The sequence below is a fragment of the Protopterus annectens genome, chromosome 9.part0 (genome assembly GCF_019279795.1).
Source record: "Protopterus annectens isolate FY-2018-M chromosome 9.part0, PAN1.0, whole genome shotgun sequence".
NCBI lineage: Eukaryota > Metazoa > Chordata > Ceratodontiformes > Protopteridae > Protopterus > Protopterus annectens.
The window spans coordinates 1,317,508,052-1,317,531,247 of record NC_056743.1 but is presented as its reverse complement, the minus strand read 5'-3'; the positions used below and the strand labels follow the sequence as shown (position 1 = coordinate 1,317,531,247).

The 23,196-nt window shown below is 39.7% G+C and overlaps 1 protein-coding gene across 1 annotated transcript in view; it reads right to left on the bottom strand.

Moving 5' to 3' along the window:
- CCHR9.PART0H2orf68 (chromosome chr9.part0 C2orf68 homolog) overlaps window positions 1–23,196 on the bottom strand; it is a 460,237-nt gene that overhangs the window by 110,107 nt on the left and 326,934 nt on the right. The window contains exon 3 of the mRNA XM_044084286.1: window positions 19,654–19,796. Coding sequence (XP_043940221.1) covers window positions 19,654–19,796 — 143 coding nt within the window. The remainder of the gene's footprint in view (window positions 1–19,653; window positions 19,797–23,196) is intronic.

Here is a 23,196-nt window from a genome sequence, read left to right as displayed (position 1 = left end):
CGAGGGCTACCCAGCAAGGATATCCCACAAGTGATGACTGCAACAGTGAAACATGAAGAACACCTTCAGTGGCAGTTATTCGCAAGAAGGGAACCCTGGAGTTGGGAAGTCAGGTGATCTGCAAGTTTGTGTCCAGGTGGCAATTCTATCTGCTGAGTAGGCATAAGATGACTTTTGGTTAGAGTTACTGTGATGCCTAAGTCTTGCAACAACTGGAGCAGAAGGTCCCAATGGTTCACCAATATGTGGCTGAAACCAGTGGTCAGGAGCCAATCGTTGAGGTACAGGAAGATATGGATCCCTAACAGGAGAAGGTATGCTGCCACCACTGCCGTTATCTTGGTAAGCACCCTGGGGGACTGTGGGGAGATCGAACAGCAGGGCTCCGAATTGGTAATAATTAGCTCCCGTCCAGAAATGAAGAAATCTCCTCGAACGCTTCTCTATCTTGACATGGTAGTAAGCATCTTTGAGTTCTACGGACCACATCCAATCATCCTTCCTTAGCAGAGGCAAAATGGACTGAAGTGTGACCACCCAGAACTTTGTCTGTGTCATGCATTGATTTAAATGGCTCAGATGCAGAATGGGTCTGAGGTCCCTTGTTTTCTTGGGTACTAAAAAGAAGTTTGTTCATTAAAAGGTAGACTCCAGATTCTAGTTGGTCTTTGAGAGAGCTGGCTGAATGATTCTTTTATCTAGCAGCTTGGAGATCTCTGCTGCAGCGAAATACCACTGACTGGGTGGAACACTGGGAATTTCCTTCTTCTTGATGGGAGGAAGGGAAAATTGTTTAGAATAGCCGCTGGAAATTATGTTTATCACTCAGGAATCTGTAGTTATGTTTTGCCAGGCTTGTGGGTGCACAGACAAACACCCCCCCCCCCCTCAGCTGTCTCCAGAGTGCAGCAGTCAGACAACCCTTCAGGGGCTCTGAAAGTTTTTTTTGGTAAAGAAACCGCAAAAGCCCTATTTTTGTGTTCCGCCTCTGCCTTTCGGGTGACATCTGTTACTGAAACCTCCTCCTCTGCCACGAGGAGGTCTGTCACAAGGAGTATCTTGTTAACAGCCCTGTGACTTCCAGAACCACATCTTCTTACCAGCCCTCAGATTCCAAAAGTAGGACCTCTGGGGAGTGGAGAACCACAGTCCGGCTGCACAGAGAGTCTTGCCATCTTGTTGACTCCTAGTTAGTGTATCTTTCACTTTGGGTCCAAACAAGGTAGACCAGTCAAAAATAACATTAACAGAAGACACCATAAAGCTTTCTGCAAGTCACAGATGCATCCAGGCATGCCAATGATTTGTAATGTTGGTGCCTGCTGTGCTTGCAGTGCCATCAGCCACGTTAGAAAGCAGTCACATGACTATGTTAGAAATAGACTGAAGAATAGAAAGCTGGAAGTCCACCATCTTCTGAATATCCACAGGCAAAATTCCAGAGACTTGGAAATTTCTTTGGTCAGGTCTTTCTGAAATCTGGTGACATGGGCTAAGTAGTTCAGCACTGAAAGAGCAAAAGTCGATAAAGTATATGTCCATTTCCCAAAGTGATTCACAGCCCTAAACTCCCTGTTAGTGGGGATGGATTGAGGTACATTCTTCAGATAGTTCCTTCTTTGAAGCAGCTGCTACTACCATCGTGCCCACTATTGCACCTTTACTCTAATGTTTCCAGTCTGCTGGTGCTGCCAGGTTTCTTAGGGATGGGCTCCACCATATCAAGAGTCCTTCCATGCCCACTGAGCCATCAAATCAGTGAGTGGGTCAACAGGAGGTACTAACCAGAATGAAAATGAGTCAGATCCAAAGGCTTCCAGGAACATAGACTCATCTGGAGATGGGTTATAAGTGGACCATCCCCCTTCCTGCTTCATCAATTCAAGGATTTCGCCAAAGAAGACATCCTCAGAGGGGGATCTAGAGGAACCTTCATCCAAGTCTGTGTCTTCCATGACAGACTCTGGAGAAGAGTCTAAGTGCTTCTACTTGCATGTCTGCTTCCTCTGGACCGATTCCATGGGTGGGTTGAAGGTTGTGAGTCAGACTGTGAACTGATGTAGCAAGCAGCCTATGAAGTTTGTAGAACTGACTGCTGCTAGGTAACAGGAAAATGAGAAGCAGAAGCAGACTCTAACTGGGATTTGGATGGAACCAAGCTAGATGTATGCACCTTTTTCCTCGATAACAAAAGGACCCACTCAAAAACTCAAAGGCTGAGAATGCTATCGGCATCATCTGAACCCTCCTGTCTCTGGACAGGAAAGAAGACTCAGAACTTGAGAGGTCTTGTCCAAGAGACCAACCTCAGTACTGAGCTATCAAGAGCCAATGCACCGAAGGGAAGAGAGTGCTCTGGCAACTTCACTGATGACTCATCTCCTGGAGCCACAACGCTGAACCTCTGGCTCTAAGTCTCTTCCAGATCAGAATAAATCAGAGCAGAAAGATGAAGGGAACCTGCCAGAGTCTAAGTCACTTGTACTACTTGCTCTGGCAAAGGTGCTCCTGGACAGATCAGATCAGAGATAGCCAGGTCTGAAGGACAGACATGGAGTGGATAAGAAGGGGGGGGGGGGTAGATGGCCCAGCACTAGGTACATTCCCAGAAGACAGTACTGAAAGAACCCTGAGCAGAATTTCTGTACTGAGGAACTTCCTCTTCATCCTGTTGACATCTTGTTCGATCAGGCTTCTGGATGACTGAGTCGATGACGATCACCTACTTGCTGACAGATCGGGGAATGCAGTCTGAGACTCATTGGGTCCAGCTAAAATTGTGATCAAGGAATTGATGGTTTTGAACATCTCAGAATCTTAGTATCCGAACTGGACACAAGTGTTGGACTCGGCGATTTCTTATGGGAATTCTGAGTCCGCTTCCTCCTTTTCATTTGATTTCTCTTTCTTTCTCTTGAGGTTTTTCTCTCTCTCTCTCTCTCAGCTCATCTTTCTCCTTTTCCTTTTGCCTGTCCTTAGATTTCTTGTCTTTTCCAGCAGAAGAGGGGGTCGCAGATGAAGTAGACGGCACACCAGACCCTGTCTGAGGGAGAAGAAGGCCTTTTACAATCAGCTTTTCCCTCCTGGTTTGAAGAACCTGGGAGCTAAAGCAGGAACAGGTCTGGTAATCTGTGCTGAGATGCCCAGTGCTCAAGCAATAGACAAACAAGGAGTGTGGATCCTGGTAGTGAGCCTGTACCTGCACTCCGTACACTTTGTAAACCCTTCCCCTCAGTCATGACACAAAACTGTTAAGGTAAGAACACTGGCAGAACACTTAACGCTAAGTACTAGAACACTACATATATATAAAATTATCTGCCTAAGGAAAGCACAGCATATGATAAACACTTCTATAACAAGACCCTACCACTAAGAGTGTTTGTGTGTGTGTGTGTGTGTGTGTGTGTGTGTGTGTGTATATATATATATATATATATCTATATATATATATATATATATATATATATATATATATATATTTATATATATATATATATATATACATACATACATCACACACACACACACACACACACACACGCACACACACACATATTATATATATAAAATTATCTAAGAGAAAGCACAGCACACTGTATAAACAATTATATACTAAGACAGTATCTAATGCTAGCCCTATAATCCTAACAGATATAACACTGATAAAGTATACCAATTCTAATAAAACTAAGCTAACTAGAAAGAGAAAGCTTCTCTTGGTAGAGGAGGAGAAATTTAACAGTGAAGTCTCATCAAAACTGCACAAAGGAGGATACAGATCTTTGGAGCCTTTGAAAATGCATCTGAATACTTCCGGTGGCAAATGAGATGGAGATCAGGGAATTATGGGTACGGGTGGAACCAAAGCCCTGGAGCCAAATAGCTTCATGATAAGTGTCGAGGTCGTATCTGCTGGGATGTGACAACCCAAGGTTGAATCAGACGAAAACAGACAACATTTGATCCAGTATTAGATCCAAACACTGAAGCCATCTGTTGCTAACGGGAATGACTGAGAATCAGTGTAAGGGACAAATTTAAAGATGTAGGGACAGGTAGGGAGGGGGAAGGAATGCTGGGATAGTCATTCTGAAGGTGTAGTCTGAAGGCATAGTCTGTCCTCTGTTTTTAAGAAGATTCCTGCTTTTTAGTGTTCCCTGATGGTCATCTGTTTTTTGTTCCCAGATTGCCAGAAGGTGGCATGAATTGATTTTTTAAGACAAAATAAAAAGCAGAGGGTTTGTAAGAGTTATCATGCGGGTCTTGAAAAATCTTAGCAACTCCCTGAATTAACAGGCACAATCATACACACTCTTCAAAGCATGTTTAGGCATGTGAGACACTTTAGAAATGGTAGGATTCACATAAGACCTACTTTATTAAGGAAGTGTGGCAGAACAATCCAAAAGCTGTCAACATCTGACAGAATAAACTGTAAGAAGAAAATTATCTTTTGAAATATGTCTAACACCTTACCTTCTTGCCTTCAGGGGAAAGATTGGTATCAGTAAAAATGTTTTGCCTTTTTTGGGAACTGAAGGGTGAGGGTCAGGGTTACTTACTGCACATCTCTAAGGCTGGCTAGGAGGAATGCAAGTAGCATGTGGTAAATCCACTTGCAGCATATCATAATACTGCCTCAGTTTAGGGGTGAAGATTCACTTATTCCTAAAAAATACATAATTCATCTTGGAACTAGTTTTAGAAAAGGAAAACTCCTCTAATGGAGACCTAGAGGACAAACTTCCCTTGAGAATAAGAGAATGAAAAAGCCCTGTAAATATGTCAGAATCCTCAGACATATTTCCTCAGGAATACATTGACATAGTTAAGTGTTCTGGTATGGATTTCTGCTCTCTGGGACAGAAAGCCTGCAATAAAAACCTTGACTAGGGTAAGACAATCACCCTTATGAACAGACAAAATGCATTTGTGAGCATTGTCTAACCTTTTGTTTCTTTTTTCTGTGGACAGCCCTGAAAGGAGACAGATTGTGAAATTTATTCCAGGCAAGAGGGCTCTTTCTCAGGCCCCACCAAGAAAAAACACCCAGCGTAACCTCCCTGACCCACAGAAGATGTTCGCCCATGCCCAGATTAGGCACTGGAATAGCAGTACAGGGCATGTCTAACTCCAGGTCCATGGTGGTGGAAGGGACTACACCACAAAAACCCAGAGAAACCTGTGAGTGGTCTGAGGAAAAACAAATGGCCACTGCAGAGACACCCACCAGTGACAGGCACTGTCTGAGCCTGAAGTGTAGGCAAGGGCTCCTATTCTGTTGTTTTTTTTCTTTTCAGGGACAGCAAGACCACTGTAAGAGTCCAAGCTGTAGCCGAGGAAGAAGCCTGATTGCCTGTAAGCACTGTTTGGAATGTCGGTTGAGGGCAAGTCATTACACATTTTGTTTGTTCACAAGCAGCACAAAAGTAAAGGCATAGCAGTACACAAAAAATCCTGTCAGAATTCTTAGTCCCTTTCACAGAAAGTGCACAAGTGAAAACAAGAAATTAAGGTAAGTTGCCATAGTGTCCTCAAGCACCAAACAAAAAGTACATTCTTAGCCCTGAACTAAATCTCCTGATGCTGAACTAAAAATTGTACACAAAATGCCTCAAGCAGTAAAATAGTGAAGGTAAGTTGTCTCGAAGTGTGCACAAGCACCAAAACATTCAAACAGCATTTGAAGTACATAAAATATACTTCCCAATCTTTAACTCCTTACACGTCAGTTAAAATGTCTCAAAGGTAGTAAATTTTTGTCACAAAACAGCCTAGTATTTAGTAATAAGCCCTTTTTTAAAATATCAAGTTTCTAATTAGAAACTTCTGATATTAATAAAAGAGACTGCCTTCCCTATCAAGGATTGATATCACAGTACAGGCAAACAGAAAGAAATATGGCAGTCCAAACAAAAGGCCAGCACTGGTAGAATTTTTAGTAGAATCTAGAACAGAAGCCGCCGTTAAAAAGAAGTAATTAGTACAGCATATAAAATATTGCATGACAACTATAAATGAATCAAGAGGTCAAGAGGAGGTTGGAAAGACAGACTGGTTAAGCAATTCATAAAGAAACAATGGGGGGGGGGGGTATATGTATTTCGCCCAAATATCCAGCAAAATCTATAATATTTAGAATTTTTGCTTGGAACTGTTTACATATAAATATTTTTATACCCCAAGTACACTCCAGGGAATTTTTCCTCAAGTAGACAGCAAATGTTGGAGGTGCGATAGGGAAGAAAGAGGTAACTGGGAACATATTTTCTGGGAGTATAATGAGTTGGCTGATTCCCTGTCAACTACTCTTGTCAGCGATACTGAGTAAGCAAATTGGTGTAACTAGGGAAATTATTTTTCTGAGCTATGATACAGAATTGGAATTGTTTAGACATAGTAAGGCATTGCTGAGTCCAATTATGGTGACTGCCAAAAAACAATTACTAGCAAATGGAAATCAAAGTCTAAACCAACTGAAGTAAAAGTACTGAATATAGGAAAAGAGAGAACAACTATTGGATTTGGTCATCTTTAAAAGGGTAGGAGCACATTACATAGGAAAAAATAGGAATTGTGGGAACAATACATACAGGGGAGAAGCGAAGTTTAAAAGAAGGAAGGACTTGAATGACCTATATAATGTTTGGCAATGATTGAGTAGATTATAAGTGATTTATAATGTCTCCAGCTAGGGTGTGTCATTATGGTTTGTGAGCTAAAATGCTTGCAGCTGGGATTATGTCAATATGGTTTGCTTTCATTTACATAAATGTATGACTATTAATAATCACTTATGATATAGACACAATTATTTCTTGTTTAAATAAAAAAAAAAACAAGAAATCAGGAATTGAATAATTGCGTAGACTACATGAGAAATAACGTTTGTGATGTATAATGTATGCAAATGTGAACTTGTTAATATGGTTTGATTACTTTTAAGTAAATATGTCTGCCTGTGTCACAAGTTATAATTCAATACAGTACCCAAGTTGTCTGTGGACATACAAGATATGGAGAATTATTTATCCCTTACTTTTAGGTTCATCATAGAAACCTGACAGATGTATAGTTTGGCTTAAAATAAACTTGGATACCATTTTAAGCATAAAAGAAGAATCGAATCTCAAAGAAACCCTGTCTCTTTAGAAAATGAGATAGGGCTGACTCAACATAAGAGCTTGCAACTTGGATATTGCCCCTGACCATTTCCAAAAGAAGGGAGAACCATGAATGCCTGGGACACGAGAGAGTCACTGCTATAATCTTGGGGGGACTCCTTCCTAATCTTTAAACGTACCCTAGATATTAGTGGAAGGGGTGGAAAAGACTACAGGAGCATTCCTGTCTATGGAAAAGAAAAAGGCATCTGTCTTCCAGGCTTTCTTGTATGGAATTCAGGAGTAGAATCATTCCAGCTAATTGTTCAGCTAGGAGGCAAAGAGGTCTACATGGGGCACTTCCCACAGATGGATCAAATATTGGAAGACCCCCCCCCCCTCTAGTTTCCATTTGTGAGGTCTGCCAAACAGTTTTGCTCTGATGGAATGCAGGATGCCTAGAGAGTGAGACTGTGCTGTGATGCTACATTCCAAGCTAACATGGCTAGTCTGCACAGAGGGTGTGACCTGGTCCCACCTTGCATGCTGATGTACCACACAACTGTGGTATTGTCTCTAACAGCTCTAAAAGGTCCAGAGGATCAAAGATGACTCAGAAGTTTGTGTGCCTTGATCAGGGCAAGCATCTCTTTTATATTTATGTGCTTGCATCTGTCCTTGGTGTCCCATACACCTTTTATCCCTCCTGAAACTGCTCCCCAAGCAAAGTCAGAGGGGTCTGTGGTGACTGACTGCTTTGGAACAGGGAAGGAGAAGGAGAGACCTGGATTTAGGGATATCTGTTGTTTCCCCTGATTTCTCTTCTGACAAATCCCAGCACTGGAATCTAAAAGGACAAGGGATGTTGGTGCTGGGACCAAACAGACTTCAGACACCACTGTATCTTTCTCATGTGGAGACTTGCCATTGGTTTCATGGGAATCTTAGAAGCCATCTCACCCAAAATCTTGACCAAAGTCTGACTAGAAAACCCAAGAAGCAAATTTAGATATAGAAAAGCTTTTTGAACTGTGGTGCATAGCTGACATCCCAGAAACACAATCCTGTGAGAATGAGTCAAGAAAGACTTGAATGGTGTCCTGTAATCCCAGCTTGTGTTAAGAAATCTCTCATCCAAGAGACAGATTCTTGACACTTTTTCAAAAAACTCTGCAAAAATAAGCAAATCATCTAAATATGGAAAAATGTGGACACATTGTAGCCTGTAATGAGCTATAACTGGAGCTAGACACTTTGTGAATACTCTTGGTGCAGTAGACAGTCCAAAGGGTAAGGTAGAGAACTGATAATGTGATTTAGACACACAAAACCTTAAGAAACGCCTGAAGTCTGGAGGAATAGTAATGTGATAAACATATTTAAATCCAGAGCTATCAGGAAACTTGAATGAGAAAGAATGTTCCTGTATGCTTTTCCATCCTTTCCACTAATATTCATTGTACTTCTGAAGGTGTAAAGTGACATAATTTTGAATCTGGGCACTACTGCAAACAGTTTTAGGAAAGAAAGTTCCAGAGCTGGTCTCCAAGCATTTTCTTTCTTTGGCACTAAAAACATCTTTGAATAAAAGCCCTTTCCCATCTGAGATGAGGGAACTGGTTCTATCACTGACTGGGACAACATGTGAAGAAGGATGAGTGGAAACAAGAGTCTGGTCTGGAGAATGAGGAATTACTCCATGTAGAGGAGGAGGAATTTCCTCCTATTGCCATCTATAATTTGATGAATGATCTTCAGAACTCATTTGTCCCAAACTATCTGTTGATAAAGAGAAAAACAGAGATTAAGACTTTCTGGAAGAAACAAATGGGACTGCCAGGATGGGAGGGGGAACAAAGTCTTTTAAATGGTCATTCTGAATTATTGGACTGCCCTTAATTTTATGAATTTCCAGAATTCTTCTTGAAACCCTCTTGCAGTTTCTTCTTAAAATGTCTGTTCACCTGCATTTTGTTTTGACTATTTATTCTTTCTTTCCAAAATTAGATGAGAAATTAGAGAAGCCCTTGGAACATTTGGAAAAGGAAGGATGAAAAATCTTGAGATATTCTCCATTTCAGCTTTCCCCTTTCATCACAAATTTTGATCACCTCTGCAACAGAGGGGCCAAAAACTAAATCTCTATCCAAAGTAAACTTTAAAGTCTTATTTTTAACATCATCTGGCAGGTTCACAGAATGTAGTCATGCAACCCCCCCTCAAAACAGTACCAGTGGTTACAGCCCTTGAAGACGTATCAGCACAGTCATACCCAGTGAATACAATGAGTAGTGGCATGAACAATAGAAGAAATTTATTTAAAGCATATTTTCCTCACAAGAAGAAACGGCAGACAAAATGTTCCTCATACTTTCACTTTCAGTCAGGACAAACAATAACATATGAGCCTGACAATTCAAAATTCTGAAAATCAAAGTTTCAGAAGCATGCACTTTTCCACATACTTATCGATAGTCTTCCCATGCTTATCAGAAAGAGTAGAAGGATTAAATAAAGCTACAGCTCTTGGATCAGGTTTGGAAAGAGTGTACACAAACTTGAGGAACTTTATACATCCTATCTGCCTTTTTAGCGGCAGCTAGTTGACTGTCAGGAAAACTGCAGGCAGTAACATACACATCCTTCAAAGCTGAAAGAACTGAAGGAATCGGTGCAGGTTCTAGAAATTCCTTCTGTAGCTGCTCATAGTATTTTCTGAGGGACTGAGAAACCTCAGTGGATTCCCACTGACAACACTGCCACATTCTAGAAACAGCCTCAAAGAAAGAGAACCCACAGAAGGAGATTGAGAAACTGAGTCTGAATCGGAAATTTGAGGAGAAAAACCCTGAATTTATTCCTTTGTCCTCCTGTCCAGATTCAGAATCTTATATCTTTCAGGAAAAGGTGTATCCCTCTTTCTTTAACCAAAAACTACTTTACAAGTATCAATAGCCTGAATTAAACCTTGAGCCAGACCCAGTAAACTACTCCTAAGGAAATTTGAGGAAGAGTAGATACACGTTTAGCTTTCTGTTTCTTTTTGATAGGAAAAATTAGACCAACAGTGTTATTAATGGCAGTAGGAGCCTCCCCAGGGATGGGCACAAAACCCTGATGAAACAGGGAAGCCTTCCTTGTTCCCTCTTCCAGGAATGACGACAGTGGCTCACCCTTGCCCACAGATGTGACCCAACAGCCGCAGAGGAAGTGGCTAACCCCTGGTCCATAATGACTGTAGGTGTTTACACCACAGGGACCCAGGGTAAAAGATGAGTTGCCTGAGGTACAACTAATGGCCAAAATAGAGTCACCCACCCATGGCTGAGGCAAATTGCTAGCCTGCTGTGATGGCAAAGGCTGTTTGCTTAACTTTTTCTTTCTGTAGCTGAAGGAGGACTTACTGTGGGACCAACAGATTGTTCCATGGTCAAGCTGAAAATGGTGCCTCTTTCATGGGAAAACAAAGTCACATTTATCACAGACACAGTAAAAGGCACTTTATTTTATTTTGAAGGGCTGGCAAACTGTTTTAAACACAATTTGTCTAAACAAAATGGTTTTCAGCTACTTTAAACAACTTTTAAACTGACAGGAAAAAACAATGCCCCTGTTTAAAAGTACAGCAGAGTCTCGTGGCAGTCCATTAAAACAGAAACTCCTAGCTTTAAAATACTTTCCTGAGAAGGAAATAAACAATAATAAACAAAAAGTTACTACATGGAAGTTATTTTCCCCCAAAAGGAACTTTTCTGCCCAGCAAAGGAACAGTGCAATCCGACCACTGATTCTCAAAAGCCTCAGAGGAGCATATTGCTTGGTGGCAGTAAATCTGTGAAGGGATTGGTTCCCTAACTTGTCATTTAGTCAGCTCAACTCAAGCTGTGTCTGATAGTTTGCAGTAGTGTTCAATGTGACGAATATATAGAAGAACATCATGGATTTACATACGTTAATAGAAAAGAAAACAAACCATATCATCAGTTTTCATTATTTCATGAAAAATATGTATATATTGTTTCATTATGACAATTTTCCTTCACTCCAATATTACACGAGTTTCTCAATTTCTGCCTTTTCTAAAGCCCACTCCTCCATCTAAAAATTACTCTACAGGTACTGTTTACACAAATTCTATTTATTTCTGTGAAATTTGGTCCCTCGCTTTTCCAAAGATCCCATATCAATTTTACAGCATCCAGAGCATTGTGTAGGGAGCAGATTTTGATTTCAATTTTTAGTTATTGTTTTTTGGCAGCCAATAACATCAAACTTAGGCTTACTATGTCAAGGCAATACAGATCCTATATTACTGCCCAAAAGAATAAATTCCTTAGTTTGAACCATTTGCTCCCCCAACATTTTTGTCAAAGTACTCTGGTAGGGAATCTTTTAAATCTGGTAACTCGTTACACTCTCCAAAAACCTATTCCTAATAACCTTTCTCTTCTCCATCACACCTCCAGCATTTGCTATCCACCTGTAGAAAATTCCTATGAAGTTTACTCAGGGTATAAAAATATCTATTAAAAACACTTTCATGCGAAAATCTTAAATCTTCCAGATTTTGTTGCATATTTGGTAGCCTTAAAAATTTCGTCCCTTTGTTCCTCTGTAAAATAACTTTTCTATTCTCTTTTTTAAATCTTTTATAAGCACCTGTACTTGATTCTTTTATTTATGTAATACATTATATACTCAACTAATTATCCCTTTTTAACAGCAGCTTCTAATCTAGACTTGACTAAAACCTCTATCAGAGCTGTTTTTTCACTTAGCACTCCCCTGTCCCTTTCTCTTTGCCTACATGCTGATATTAATCCCTAGTAGGAAAGGCAGTCTCTGACTTGCAGTCCAAACGTCTGCTTGACCTCACTCCAATCTATTACCTTTCTCACTCTTGGTTTCTTTGCATTTTTCTCCAATAAATTCTAGCCCCCTCTTGCCTATTTTCTATACTCCTATCTGTATTCATCCCAATTGGCAAGATCACTTTTCTCCATTCCTGTGTTATGTTAGTTTTTAGTATATGGTTTGCAACATTATGAATAAAGTATGGTTGGTACTCTCCTTAAGGATCTGCATTGAATCTTATGTTCTTCTTATTTCTTGAATTCCAACACAGGCTCAATATCATTGGGATATGGACTGTTGTTAGGAATATGAAGGACTGAATAGCCTATTGTTACACTATTAAAGACTGCCTGAAGAGCTAACAGGAGTACCCCCTATATGTTGACATACCACACAACCTCCATACTGCCTGTTTTGCGAATATTCTAGACAAGGAGTCCTGAAAGAACTATGTCTATAGGACCACTCTCACCTCCAAAATATTTACATGAAAGGCTGCCATCCCTGCGGACCAGATTCCTTGAAGTGTCTATTTGTTATAGTGTACACAGGGCAGAAGCATAATCATCGTGGTCCTGGTGGTAGGCAGAGCAAATGGATGCCCTTGCAGTAGACATCATCTTTGCATGCATGTGATAATGCAATTTGCACAGGGAGAATCAGTGTGCAGAGACTAACCTACACAAAAGTTTTTCACTGCAGAACCTGTATGTGACATCTCACAAGCTGATCTCTGTACACTGTTGCAGCCATAAGGCTTAAAGCTCAAAGATATATTTGTTTAAAATGGTACAGTGATCTGAAGATTGTATACTGCCTCAGATATGTCCTGAATCCTTTCTAGCAGTAAGAATGCCATGTAGTAAAGATTGTCTGTTGAGCAGCCGATGAAAAGTAATCTGCTCTGCAGGCTTCAAATGAGATTCCCCTACAGTGACCCTTAAAGAAAATTAATATTCCTGAAGATGCTGTGTGACTAGGGCTGCAAGGAAGACAGTTATCTAGAGACAAAAAGAGTCTGGACCTTTCAGGCACAGATGCACTGCTACAGAAGATGTGATCTAGTGCATACCTTGCAGTCTGTGGTGATCTTGAACAATAGGGCCCTGAATTACTAACTGACTGGTTCCTAAGAAGAAGTAGTGAAGGAATCTGCTGCATTGCCTAGTTGATCTGACATGGTAAAAGGCATTCTTGACATTCAAGCAGCACATCCAATCTCCTTTTGATAGAAATGAAGAATGGCCTGAAGGATGACCATTTGAGTCCTTGGTAATGTACAGATTTTCCTTCTCTGACACCAAGCAAGAATTTGGAGTATGCCAGAGTCCTTGCTATTCAGCTGGGAATTCCTGTTTGGCTTTCTTCTTGATGAAGTTTTCAATTCCGAGAACTTTTCAGTTCTTTTCATGCCAATTTCATCTAGTTGGGTATGACAACAGGCAAAGGATGGCTTGATGTAGTGACGCAGGACAGAAAGGAAACTGCAGATTCACTTTAAACAATCTCCAAACCCACTTGTTGACTGCCTATGGAAATGTCAAGATTTACTATGAAGAGACCCAGAATGTTAAAAAAGGCCCAAAAACTCAGGAGAAAAACAAATATCGAACACCTCTTTCCTCCTTTTAGCCAACTTTTTCTGCAGGGTTGAAGGTGGGCGGGCAAGCCCCCGCCATATACCCCAAACCTATATATAACAACCTCAAGATCACCATATCTCAAAGAAAATGGACTATTCTTCTAACAAACAGCACTCTTGAACTTAATAATTTACAAGTTACTTAAGTCTCAGTGTTCCACGACCTGCACTAACAAGTCTTGGCTTGTCAAAAGGTTAGACCCACCTGTTACTTGTGATCCTTGTGCAATACGACAGGCACAGGAACATTCTACCTGACTGCCTACTGATGCAGGTAGATGGCTATGGGAGTAAGCAGCACTGTGGATCACTCCGAGGTCTGACTATGGTCTTCCTTGAGAATCACCAGTCATCTTGTCCTCTTGGCCAGTGACCCTGATGGAAAGAATGGTTATGTTTTCTTTTCACTCCAGCTTCCTGCTATTACTGATGCTGCAGGGGATGCCAAAACAAAGACTGACACTTTTACATCTTCAATAAGATGCATTGAAAAGAATGGGTCTAAATCCCACAGGAAAAGTGTGTTTTCTCTCTCTTTAATCCCCTTCAGATGTCTTTGGCAAACAGTTTGGTGCAAGCAAGAGTGCCGGTAAACTGAAATGCCAGCTCCTACTGCCTGTGCAATACATTCCAGGACATTATATGCCACATGGGCCATCAGGTTGCCAAGTACAGCTGAAGTGCATGCCTAAGCCTTGATATGTTCCTTCAGATTTCCATCATGCAAGCTACATGGCATACAATGGGGTTCTCCTGACAAGTCTTGTGGAAAGTACAGCACGTGTGTCATGTACATCACTGCCATCATAAGTAGGACTGAGGACATGAACACACTTCATGATGTGATCAATCATTCTGGATTCCTTGTCTGGTGGATGGAGGTGTTGCTTTGCACTTAAGTGCTGCAAAATGTTTCTAGTTTTGGGTCTTAGACCAGATGCTGCACTTCTTATGAGTACAGAAAATCTTTTTGGCGCTTGTAAAGATCAAGGCAACTACAACCGGTTTTCCCATGTAACTGAGGTGGCATCATTCACAGTATCTACCAGTGGCAATACTGTTCAGTTGGATTGCTGGGTCACAACTCTCTCTTGAATCCTTCACTGTGAGAAGAAGGAGGGTTCCTTGGGCATGTTCCTCATCACTTTATCATATCAAGAATTTCACTGAATTTGTGATCACCTGGAAGGGATTATTTGGTGTCCCCCTTCCATTCTTGGTCAAGGCCTCTACCACAAGATCTTCTTTCTTGCAAAAATAAGATTTTTTAAAGGTCTCGGCAGAGAATCCCGAGTCCAGTTCTGAAGTATCGGGTCTGCCACTAAATGTACATTTGAAGAAGTTTGCAAAGTTAGCTGTTTCAACTGTGATACTGCAGAAAGAGGGAGAAATTGTTCCAACCTACCCCCTGCTGGTTTTGAAGACTTCTGTCATACTTGGGACAGAGAAGAATAACATGTGGCTAGCTAATCATGAAGTTTCATATGGATGAAAGCTGAAGACTGTGGTAGTGAAGATATGGCATCAATGCAACAGGGGCAACAGACCCAGAGGGATAAACTGCTAAAAAGTGCATTCATGGCTGAACTGGCAACAAATGAAGAGGTGCCTAAATGATTTGTCGACTGCTGATACACTCAAGCTACTCATCCACCAATGGAACAACTTCGGATGCACAGCTCTCAACAAATCAGGGACAAATCCGGAAATAATCACCCACTTTTAAAATATTAGTACTATTAACCTGAGGCATTGACAGAACAAGACAAATGTGAAATACTATATATTTTCTGAACTAAAAGAAGTCTAGAACTCTAATTATTGTCATTATTTATTAAGCATAATGTGTCACCTTTTCTCCAAAAAAGTCACCAGTTTTAGGAGGAATAAAGAGGGACAGTGTTAAAATATGACTCAGAATCAAGGAACTTGAGGGGTATGCTCCAATGCACATTCCAACTTATTTTTAATCACATGACTGAACCACATTGTCATGAATTCCTGTATCATTATATTCTGTACTACCCGGCTGCACTGAATTTTTTTCTTAACCATCTAATCCAATCAGTTCCCTGAGCCAGTATTCTGCCTTGATTAGAAAATGGTAAACAAATTTGTGTTGGTCTGTCTCTATTTTCCGCCTTACATGCATTTATAAATTTACAAACATTGGTTTAACACACTTTATATAATGGACTAAATGTACAGTTTCACCCTACTGAAGGACATTCTCCAACACTGTGTTAAAGTGTGGACATTGCCACTTCATAACAAAGCAAATGAACACCATTTTTTATGGTCACTAAATGTAGATTTGCACTGTAATTTTTTTTTTTCATTCATTTGATCATAATGAAAGGAAACGTATTCAATCAAGAAACTACCGGTTGTTGGGCATGTGTATGTGTGTGTGTGTGTGTATATATTATATATTATATATATGTGTGTGTGTATATATTATATATATGTGTGTGTGTGTGTGTGTGTGTGTGTGTTTGTGTGTGTATATGTGCATATGTATACTCATGTGCGCATGTGAGTTTCTCCATGCCTCTGCATATGTATCTGTGCGACATTTTGTTTTTGTGAGTCTGTCTCTGCATGTGAATCTGTGACTTTTTGAATGCGCTTCGTATTTGCTGACATTAAATACTTGTATAACGTATAATTTGGATATAAAATGCTTCCTCAAACAACAATTGCATATGCTACAGCAACTCTGACACATTAGATGGAGGAGCTATTTTGTATCAAAAATAAAAAATGTACATACTAATAAAACACTTATGAAACAATTTAACATAGTCCATTACCTACAATCAATAACGCCCTCCTGGTGGGATGTTATTGGGGAATTAATACCCTTACAGGGGTTTACAGGCCTTCTACCTTTGGCAGTGGGCCTCATAACAACCCCTAGGCATGTATTACCTTCCCCCATAACACCTGCCCAGGAGGGCAATACTGCTCTTAGGTAAAGGGCTATTTGTTAAATTGTTTCATACGTGCTTTATTAATATGTACATTTTTTTTACTTATTAAATTAATAGTATGATAGGGAGTCACAGATAAAATAATCATCTCAGTGTTCAGACTGAATGCCTGAGTGCACATATTAAAACACTGTTCTGGGTCACCACTGCGCTCACAGGTCTCTATGGCTGCTTACTTTGAAGAGGGTCAATGTATGTCCCTAAGGATACAAGGGAGGGGAGCAAGGATGGTAATCAACAACCCTAGAGTTACCACATACATATTTACTAAAGCCTAACAACTACTTATCCCTATGAGAACACAATAAGGAGTGATGCTGGGCCACTGCACAATTGTGTATGTTAGTAAACACACCTGCAACTCTTCCCAAAGTTCATGTTCCTCTACGGTTAGTAAAGACATCTGCAACTATTCCCAAAGTTCCTGTTCCTCTATGTAGCATACAATAATCCAGGCACAACTGTGTGCCTGCCGGTACACCTGCAAACTACCTGCTGCTTCTCTAAATTCCTGAACCACTAGATGATTGCTGGTAGGTGGTGGTCTAGTTGGGAATCCGGTCCCTATACTTACAGACTGACAAGAGGTCTGAATGCACTTAGATTGTTGTGCACCTTTTGGACTCCTTGAAACTGGAGTAAAGGATATACATTTTATTTCCTATTTAAAAAGGAAAATTCTGTAGCAGATATCTGTGTTGATACACATTACAGCAACTCAAAATGCAGAAGTCATCGGTGCATCTGTGGCAACATATATTGGAGATATAAGACACTTTAATGTACCTGTGTGTTATATAATGATACTAAAGAAAGCATTACTTTAATGTCTCAAGGATGGATGGACATATCTCATACAAAAGCACATTCACACAAGAAAGCCCCCATCTCTAATTCATCATGACAGCATTATGCATATCTGTACACGGGAAACAATGTGCATCGAATAACACTGCAGCAAAAAAGTGTTTAGAGAGAGATCAAGAATACCATAGTAATTTCCTCCTCTTGGGATGCTATACATTTTGCACTTCACAAGATGGGTTAAAAATGAGAAGAACTGTTTTATAAATCAATGTGAAACTTGTCACTGTATGCTTTATGGCTAAATACTACTCCTGAACATGGAACCTTTCTCTCAAAAGGCCAGGTACAACTCCTAGTTTCTTAGTTGGGTAACAGGGTCATTAGCTCATTCCCTCCAATGGAACACTTTTGAGTTTATACTCAAACTCCCAGTGAGCATGGTCTAAACATTTAAAAAAAAATGAAGTTATTGCCTTACAGTTCAAATAAATGTTCATATCTCTAGAACCATAAGTATTACTAGAAAACCGTAAATGACAAACTATTCAGTTCAAACTAACTTTTACAATGGCTACATTAATTTGATTCTAGGTCTTAAAATTGATTTTATAAACCACAATAACCACAGTAAATGTGAATTATGTAATGTTGTATAAACAGCTTACGACATCTCAATAACCATTCAAGCAAAACACACACACACACACACACACACACACACACACACACACACACACACACACACACACACACACTGCCAGCAGCATTTTCTTTATACAGCTGTTAATTTTCATATGAGAGTAACCAGTTCTGTCTGTGTCACTTGATTATTGAGATATTTAGAGAAAGATGAAAATTACTGCAATAAAAAAATTACATACAAATAATATTCAACCTCTATCTGCAACAGGTTGAGGTCAAATATCAAAATAGTTGTGTTTGACATTGTGTGTAAGCTTTAAGATGAAATCTTCTAATACAGCAATAACCTAAGGCTGGGTGTGGGTAATACTGGATTTACCCACTGTTGGAGTGGTTTGCTCATGACTGCAAAGCCCAAGTGACCAACAAAGACAACCGAGGGTAAATCCAGCATTACCCACACCCAGCCATGTGTTATTGCTTTTATACAATGAAATTATTTAAGAAAAATATTACTTAACTTTTCTTAAATAATTTCCTTGTACAATGGCACCATGGAGCTCTTCTGCGTTGTCCTATCCTGGGGTATTCCTGATGTACTGCACATACATATGGGACGTGTTCCAACGCTTACACAGTACATCAGTGTTGTGTAAAGGAAGCAATGGAGAAAGGAAGGTCTCCATTGTTTTTGTTTTGTTTTTAATTAAAACAATGAAATCCGGAGATTTCAAGCAAATGGGAGAGAGAAAATACAAGTATAATCAGGTATGTTTTTCTAGTTTTTTATAACTTACCTGATTACCTTGTATTTGTCTCTGTCCTGCCTCTCTTGTTCATTTTAGTCTCTGGGTTTTGTAAGTTTATTTAAAAAAAAAAATGAAAGAAAAGTAAAATTTTAATAGCATATATTAATGGAAGAAAGTCCTGGCGACTAGACTTTTTTCTACTGGTTGGTTTGTTTGTGTCTTTCGGCTTTTCCCGGTTAGGGGTCGCCACAGCGGAACTCCGGTCCGCTAATAATTGGTAGTGGATTTTTACGTACCGGGTTACCAGCCCTGACACACAACCTTCAACGAAGGCACGCCCCATTCACTTATGCCTCCACACAGAAGATGCTCTAGCTGAGAATCAAACTTGACGTCTTGCTATGAGGCGACAACACTACCGCAGCGCCACCACCGCAGGCACGCTGTTTGGGCTGACTAATTAGTGTGCTCACTTTGGAATGTTAATGGTCAGTCATTCTATAACACCATGTAAGAAACATGGTTTTGGAATTATTAAAACAAATATGAACAAAAACTATTTGATGTCTAGAGGTGCTAGTACAATGTATCTGCGGAAATGGCTGAAGACATCACTTGGCTGTAATGAGTTACATAGAGGCCTCAGCATGCTAAACGCTTCTTAGTCACGTTCTCCGATTCCGAAAGCATTCAGAACAAAACAGTTTTCACTGTCATGATACACTTCCACTAAGGAAGTCACAGACAGTCTTAACACATGACCTGATGAGCCTTTGCCACCTAGAACTGATAAATGAGCCATGTAGCTTACACCCATAACAGCAAGAACAGTAACAACCTCAGTGGTTCCACAGACTTACATTGTATACAATTACAGATGTGATCTTCCCACTATCTGCTTTATACTCAAGGCAGAACAGCTTGCAACCAAGCAGGTCAGCTTCTGTGCTGGAGCTACTTCCTGTGGATTCCTCATAATCACACACTTTAGTATCTGTATCACCTGACAGAAAAAAAAAAATTACATAAACAGGGTGCTCAATGCAAGTCAAGTTTCTTGCCTACTACCATCTTTCATCGTAACTTTACAACTGCAACATTAGAAAGGTAATTTAAGAGCAATTTCTATTCACCATTTAACAGTCTACTGGATCTTTAGAGGACACCATACTTTTAATTCAGCTTTTATTACAAAGCACTTTACAAAACATATTCAATGAAGCAAATGTTAAACAAAAGTTAAGAACATGAAGTAAGGTGAATAAAATTAATTTCAATACACTGAAGAAACAGACCATCAACACGGTCATTTAAATCATAATATACAAACATTAATTGTTATAAAATACAATATAACTTCCTTCACAGATATAACAAAAACAAATTCAACATTTCAACACCACAACCAAATATTTCAAAACTCTACTTACAGACAGATCTCCAATTAAAACGTTTCTGTCACTCCATTTGTAGTCTATGGCACATGCTAAGAAGTTTATCTTTTCCCCCATTTTGGAGTGCTAAGTGCTTCCCTTGCACAAGTCCAGATCTTAACAGCGCTTAGGGTTGCTTGACAAAAGGTTTGTGGACATGTAAGCGCTGTTAGGATCAGATTAGGCTGTCAAACAGTCAGTGTCTGAGGGTAAAACAGCTTTTTAAAAATTCTTAGAATTTCACCTCTACCCCAATTACAAACAAAATGTGTCAGAATGAAATGTTTAAAGGCTTTTAAAACCTTTAATTCCACAAAGGGGAACTTTGTTTCTGCCTGCTGTCTGTATTTTCTGAATGTCAGTAAAACATTTCCTGCTTCTGCATTTTTATTTTCTGTAACTGGTAGTACATGGAGCAGATAAAGCTGCACTACAAAAATTATGATAAGATCTCCAGTCATATGCCCCATTATGTGTTTTTGACACTGATGCCATGATTCAACTCTCAAGGTCTTAGCACATGAAATCTGGACAAAGACAAAATAACGAGGGGACAAAAGCCTCACAATAGGGACAAATTTGAAATACTGCTCTTATAAACTTAGAGAGTTGCTAGAATGCACATTTTGTGTTGACATGCTTCTGAGGGATATGAAGTCTTAAAATCAAGTGTTTATCATTATTTAGTGATTTCAACCCTCATCAGTTTGCCAGAAAACCAAACATTTTATGAGGAACAGACCAAAAAGTGGGGCAAAATCTGGACATTCTGCAAACATCTGGACAGCTGAGAAGTATGCTCTCAAGCTTTGATCTCAGGGCAAATTTCCTGACATCCACTTCTTGAACACCTAATTAATTTGTTATGATTAGAGACGTGACCATAATACTCTATATCATAAATTATTTAAAGGCTGCAATACAGAAACAGCACAAAAATAAAACAGCCCAAATTCTGACATCACTGCCTTTCCCACTGCCCTCAACACCATAAACCCAATGTGCAGAAAGAAAATGCAGCCACATGGAAGCTTACTTATTCATATCCATTTGTTTCATTCATTTTTAAGCACACACTTCTAACATCTAGCCCTGCTACTTCATATGTCCACTATTCTGAATGCTTCCCTATGATGAAGTGTCAGACCCCTAGCTTGGGTGGTATTTTACATACTTATTTATTCAAAGTTTGTTAACTGGGGTCGAGAACTGACCCAAAATGGATGCATTTCAGCCACAGACCATGAGTACAGCAGTAAACAGTAAGAAACAAAAGTGCAAAGACTGTAAGACAGGGCAATGACTCAAAATATGTGTGTGACAAGTTGCAGAAGAAATTCACCATATGTGAACATCAAAACATTAGGAGTAAAAAAACAGCATACAAATATACATAATCACAAAGTATATACATATGTATACAAAATTTAACCAGTCAGTGATAAATCATTAAAAGGCCATGAATTGAACTGAAGGGAACAGTACAAGACAATTATGACAGGATAAATGCAGCCAAGATATGTAAGAGTTTTTTTTTTTTTATCCCCGTGAATGCAGTACTTGTGTAATTCAACAGTAACTATACTGCACACATTTCTGGCAAGTATGCAGTCTAACACGAAATGTTGCCCTACAGTTATTCTGTGATTTTTGGGCTACTGCATCCCACATCTCCATTTTGAAGTCAACCATGCAGTGGCATGACCCACATGCATTTCCCTAGAACATGAGATCTGCCCACTTGAAGTGCAATACTATCCATTCCAACGGACCCTCCAAGATCAGTAGCACAACTGTGATGTAATCCTCACATCAGTGGGCCACTTTGTTATAAGGAAACACATGATTACTGTGCTATTTTAAGTTCCTGATAATACAATTACTGCGTATGCAATCTTATGTGGGAAGTCTAAACACGAGAAGTGCAGCAGTGCCATCCCGGCTGCACTACCAATATTTACACAGACATTAAGAAATATTACTCACCTGCAGCAACATGAATCAGTTTCTTCTTCCTTGTACTTGTGCACTTTGATTCCTGGAGTTAAGCTCAAAGCTAGACTTGGTAATAATCATGAGAACTATACAAGTCTTATTTTGTTACTACAGTAAATATGATGCGGAAGGCTAACAAATACACAGGTCCATATGAATTTTCGTTCATGGTAATGTGCCTACATACAATATGTCTGCAGCAAACTTTGGAACTGTGCATTCTGTCTTCTGAGTCAGGATGTAAATAAAAATGCTCATCTTAAATCAGTTTGCTTACCCAATTAAACAAACAAAATGTGACATCTGGTACACAGATGGATATTATAAAGTTAGTATCTTGTTTAATGTGAATGTCTTAAGGCTCCCAAAGACCACTTTGTCAAAGCCAACTTCAGCTTCACCCAGCAAATCAAAACAGTCTTCCAATGAAAGGCATTTTATATACTGGGTGAAGTCCCCCCTCCCCCCAACTTGCCATGCAGAGGACTATGTCCCTTGTAACCGTTAACATAATTACTTCCAAGGTCATCAAAGCTTGACTGCAAGATATAAATGCTTTTGAATGTAGCCCATTCAACCTGCCATGTACAACTGAACGGGCTTCGACAAAAGTTTACAGTGGAATAAACACCAGTCAACCCATTCTCCAAAGGTAAGAGTACTTACACTTGAGGAAATAATGTGTGCAAGAGGAAACAAAAATCAGCTATAAAGAACAATTTTACTCATGTAATTTAATATTTTCTCCTCCTTGTACTAAGTAGAATTCAAGCAAATGCCACTTTATGAAAAGTAAGTGATTTGGGCACCACTTCCAAATATTAATGCTTTACAGAGGAGCAGACTCTACTCTTCACATGACAGTTCTATCAATCTCTTTAACTGAAAGTCTGCAAGCAAACCCAGAGGTACTATAACTCTGGCATAATACACATTAACATTCAGAGGTGCCACCTGGTCAAAATTATTTTGGCT